Here is a 4991-nt window from a genome sequence, read left to right as displayed (position 1 = left end):
TTTTTACAAATAGATCTCATCAATATATATATATATATATATATATATATATATATAATCAATGACCATTATTTCGAGCCCAAATGACCCAAACATGAACGAAAAAATCTTTGTTCGTATTCGGCTCGTTTATATATCGAGCATAAAAAAAAAGTATTTGTGTTCAGCTCTTTAACCTAGCAAACGAATCAAACATGAAATTTTTAACAAGCGGAACACGAGCTTCTTAACGAGCCGAGCACGAACTTTTTAATGAATCGAACATGAGTTGTTCATGAACAACGATTCATTCCGACAGCCCTAATTATCATGTTCTCTCTACGATTTATCTCTGGGCCCTGGTCTGCGGACAGATTAGGATTCAACATCAATATAAAATAACAAACTGTTGACAATGTAAATATATTATGACTTCGTATGAATGTGAATTGCCCGAAAAAAAAAATCAAACTATTGGAATAATTTTACACTTGAAAGTGCCGCGTGGCATATGGCATCATGGATCAATTTTCTAGTAAATTCTGTTTCCTATAATTGGAAATAAACAAAAAAAAAAAAAAAAACCTGTAAATTTCATAAACCTTAAAAGATTCAGCGGAATCATGATCTAACGGTAGAACACGAGAGGCGGAACCATAAAACCAGAATCCCGTAAAAACGGTATTACCTGCGGCCTCTCAACCAGATCTCTGTAAAGCTCATACTCCGCCTCATAATCATGCAGATCTAGCTCCGCCTTCTGGTTCGTATAATAATGATGCTTCGCCTCCGCTGATTTCCCGAATCCGAAAACACTCACTCGATCGCAAATCCCCAAAGCCAACATCACAGCCTGCATTCCCGACGAGTAATGAAACCACTTTTCATCGTGAAATTTCGACCAATCCTCCATTGATCTCCCGCTCATCTCCACAAACCTCTTCACCGAATAGTACTTGACGATTCTTGAACAGAGCATGTCGAATCGGATGTCGGTGATCAGCAACGGAGCTTTGTGCGACGAATTGCAGGCCGCGTAATCGAGGAAATGGATGGCCTGGCATATGTACATGATGATGGGGATGTGCTCACCGTACGGATGGCAGAAGCAGCCGTCTCTTCTCGCGCATAGATGGAGAATGTTGCTGTTGACGAAGGAGAGGTTGGTTTTGGATCCGACGTTGCGATGGAAGCCATGGATGCGAGCGTTGTTGAGTCGGATCACGAGATCGTGGCCGTCGATGAGATCGCCGTGATTGGAATTGAGTAGAATTCCGCTATTTCCCACGACGGCACAGGAGGGGTACCGATGATTTGGGTTTGAGTTACCGGTGTGTTTTTCGATTGGGGTTTTCACGAGTTCGGTGAGATTCGACATTATCTCCGGCTGAAATAGTCGATTGTGCCACCAGTCGAGGAGGGATCGCCGGAGCTCCGGACGGTGGAGCGCGGCGGCGCTATTGCGCCATACAATCGGGGAGCGACGGCCGCCGGAGGATGGGAACGTGGCGTCGACGTCCTTGCTCACCACGTCTTCCGAGTAAGGATCGTCAGAAGCAAGGTGGAGGAGAGTGGGGTTGGATGAGAATGAGGTGACGGAGGGGGTGAATTGATAGGTGCAGGCCTGGCGGATGGTGGAGCGGCAGCGGAGGAGGGTCAGGATGGCGAGGAGAGGGATGAGGGAGAAGGGAAGGCAGAAGAAGAGGGAGAGCTTCATTGCTAAGAGTTGGTTTGGCTCCGCATTTCATCGAACAGAAGATGTGGAGGGAGGGGGGGAAGAAGAAGAGACCTAATTTGGACGCGAGCGCGGGAGAGGGAGTAACGGTGAATCTGCGGTGAGCTCTGGTTGCATTTGTTTTTTGGATTAAGGTAATGAGAAAATGGCTCTTATATAGATGAATAGATATGGGGCATTTGCACACAAGCCCCCCAATTTTTATGTATTTACATTCCAGATTTGAACATGGGGATAATTACATGGAGACCACCCGAAATATTGATATTTGTAATTTAACCATCCAAGTATTTAGATAAGTTGATAAATGATATGTATGTCAATACATAGGAATTGATAGGTGTATATGTAAACATTCCTAAAAATGTGTACGTAAATGAATAGGAATTGAGTGATATGAATATAAATCTTCATTTGTAATATTAAGTTTATAATATTTAATTGAAATTCATTTGATTAATAAAACAATTTAAAATTGGGGCTAGTTAATGGAATTGTTCAACGAAATGAATTTTGGTGTCTAATCCAATCAATCACCACTCAATTACAGCTCAAGAATTTGAAAATGTTACGGCCATTTAATAATTAGAAAATATATTTTAACAACTTAAATGCTTCTATAACTATTATATACATGCATACCACACAATTCTTTTGTAATTACAAATCTAACATCCAAAACTTTTATATTTACATGCATAGCACTCAAAATTTTAATATTACATTGAAATATTACTTTTAATAACCCTTTTTAAAGTGTGTTGAATCTAATATTATCCGGGAGACACATTCGTGGAATAGAGCGTAAAAGAGAGAAAGAGAAGAGAGAGCACCATGATACAATGAAATTACGTAGCTTTTATTTATGAAATGAACTTCTTATTTATAGGGAAGGGTTTGACCAATTTACACTATGGGTCCCTGGTAAAACAGAATCAAAAAGGTGTATTTTTGATAATTTGTATTAATATTGTTGGGAGCATAAGAGGGCATTCATCCAAGTGGTTGACCCGGGCGGATCATTTCATCCGTATGCAGGGGCGGACCCAAGTACTGTTTAGGGAGGGCAATTGACTCCTCTCAAATTTAGTTTTTTACTTACATAGAAGGGCAAAATTAGTCTTTGGCCCCTCCTGGAATATTACTTTTCCCTCCATTTCTCTAGTTCCTCCCACGTTGTGTTCTAGGTGCTGGCCGTTAGGTACATAATGCCAACCACCCAAACTCTTCCCGGCTAAAAAAGAAAAAGGCTGCTTTTGCCCCTGTCGGTTTGGTCTGTCTCGGAGGTCCTGAGGTATAAGTTGTGTGAAAGATTTGATCATAGTACCCTTTGAATGGATCATTGACTGGCGCTTGTCATAAGGGCTTGACTTCGTCGGGCTGGTATGAGCCGAAAGAATATGAGCGGACTCTCGATTTACTCTAGGTGGGTCTTAGCTTGCCATGTATTATTTCTCAATTGCTGGATTTTTTTTTAGATTTGTGCTGACATATTTTTTATGTACATATTAAGCTCTCCAATTTTCTTGCTCTTTGATAGGGACAACTACAATAAGGATAAGAGATTCCTACATTTTAAAAATTTAATTGTATTCTTGATTATTAATTGTGCAATAATTGAGCTTTTTCTTGCATTTTGTGCCAAGATCTTTATAAAAAGGGATGAAGGGAAGGAAGAAACTTAACTTTGTATTTCTTCTCGCAAGAGTTGTTTGGACTTCATTTCTTGCTATGACAAGCAATCGTCCTCACAAATTAGTCAAATTTGGTGAGGAAGCTAAGCGAAAGGCCTTTGAGGCCTTGAAACAGAGTGTCACACTTTGTTCCGAGGCTGAGAGGAGCAAGAAGCTGACTGTAAAAAGAGCGAAACTTTCCGAACCAAATGATCAGGTAGGATCATCCGATTCACTATAAGATCGTCCTGCAGAAAGGGGACGGACGAAGGAGAGTGATCATTGAGTGCAGAAGCGTCAGACGATGGACATAGTCCGTGCAGAGGAATGGTCGGTTGACCTATCAGCTTTCGCCCAAATTTCATCTCTGCCGGCATAGGGGTCAAGGTCAGCATCAGCTGTTGGATTGATGTTGGAGGAGGCTCCCAATCTTCCTTTGACTGATGTGTCCAACTATCCAAGTGATTGCTCCCAATCTTCCTCGGCTGATGTGTGTGGGATTGTTGATTCTCTTCTTTCAGAAGAACAAAGGATCGATGAGGGAGCTTGCTCATTTGCCATGTCGGACCTGGACAGGATGATGGGCACTTATTATGCATATTTGTTATGAACCTCTTTTTATCTATCTCAAAATATTGTGCTTCATCGTTTTTCTCACTGTGATAGGTCCGGCCTCCGACGATGTGAATGTTAGCCCGCCTCCTATGGAGCGCCACACTGATCATGTGGGGGTGCCTATTGATCGTGCATCCGTTGAGGTCAAAGGATAATCGGATGATCCACCAGGGAGTAATTTTGAGGTCCATGCTGAGATAAATGGCATGTCGGGATCGTTCGGTTCAATGGAACACTGGTTTTCATGTGATAGGGGAGGCCTTGGTCCGGGAAGCCAATCTTCCTTCCCTTCACAAGGAGCGATGACGATTTGAACAAATAGAAAGGCTGAAGAGCCTGGAGTGGCTGGAGGAAGATGTAGCCTCTATCCATGCTTGGGAAGCTACACTTCAAGAGGGCTACACTTCCTTCCCTTCACTCGTTTGGGAGTTGTTTTTAGTCTTTCGAGCTCATTTTGAGATAGATAGATATGTTTAGATTAAGGGATGAGCCAGTGTTTAATCAATTGTAACAACTTGGTTATTTTTTATTAAGGCAGTGGATGATAATTTCATCAGGTATTTTCTATTGGACTGATAAATTTTAGTTGGATGACAACAATGTACATATTTTGTTTATGAAATAAAAATTTGTATTTTTATATCTCACTATATGTGTTTGATGTGAATTCTTTTATGCGGTTTTATGTGGTGAATGACGATGGTACCCTCGCGGTGCTTTAGCTTCCCCTATGCGTATAAATAGAGTTGGTGAAGTTAAAAAGTCGCGCAATATCATTCCAATTTTTCTCTTGCATCTTGCTCTTTTTTCTTCCTCTTGTCAAATTGTCACGACTCTCAAGTAGTCCTCTAAATTTTTCAATGTTAGCCCTACTGCAGAGGGGACCGCTGTGTATGGAAGTCAAGTGGAGGGTGTCAAAAGGTCATACATCTTCGGAACCTCAGTTGTTCTACGAGAGCTTGTGAACTACTCCAGAAAAAATCTTCTAA

General features: G+C 41.3%; 1 protein-coding gene across 1 annotated transcript; it reads right to left on the bottom strand.

The window, feature by feature from the left end:
- Positions 1–434: 434 nt before the first annotated feature.
- Positions 435–1964, bottom strand: LOC110037132 (sialyltransferase-like protein 1). Its single transcript, XM_020741715.1, has one exon. It carries the CDS (start codon positions 1694–1696, stop codon positions 608–610), a length of 1089 nt encoding a protein of 362 aa, XP_020597374.1. The 5' UTR covers positions 1697–1964; the 3' UTR covers positions 435–607.
- Positions 1965–4991: the final 3027 nt, after the last annotated feature.

Source organism: Phalaenopsis equestris, unplaced genomic scaffold (genome assembly GCF_001263595.1).
Source record: "Phalaenopsis equestris unplaced genomic scaffold, ASM126359v1 Scaffold000002, whole genome shotgun sequence".
In the NCBI taxonomy this organism is placed as follows: Eukaryota; Viridiplantae; Streptophyta; class Magnoliopsida; order Asparagales; family Orchidaceae; genus Phalaenopsis; species Phalaenopsis equestris.
Note: the sequence above shows the minus strand (reverse complement) of the source record. Positions and strands in the feature narration are given on the sequence as shown.

Excerpts from the sequence above, each read along its gene's own strand:
- LOC110037132 (XM_020741715.1), bottom strand. The coding sequence starts at position 1,696 with ATGAAGCTCTCCCTCTTCTTCTGCCTTCCCTTCTCCCTCATCCCTCTC.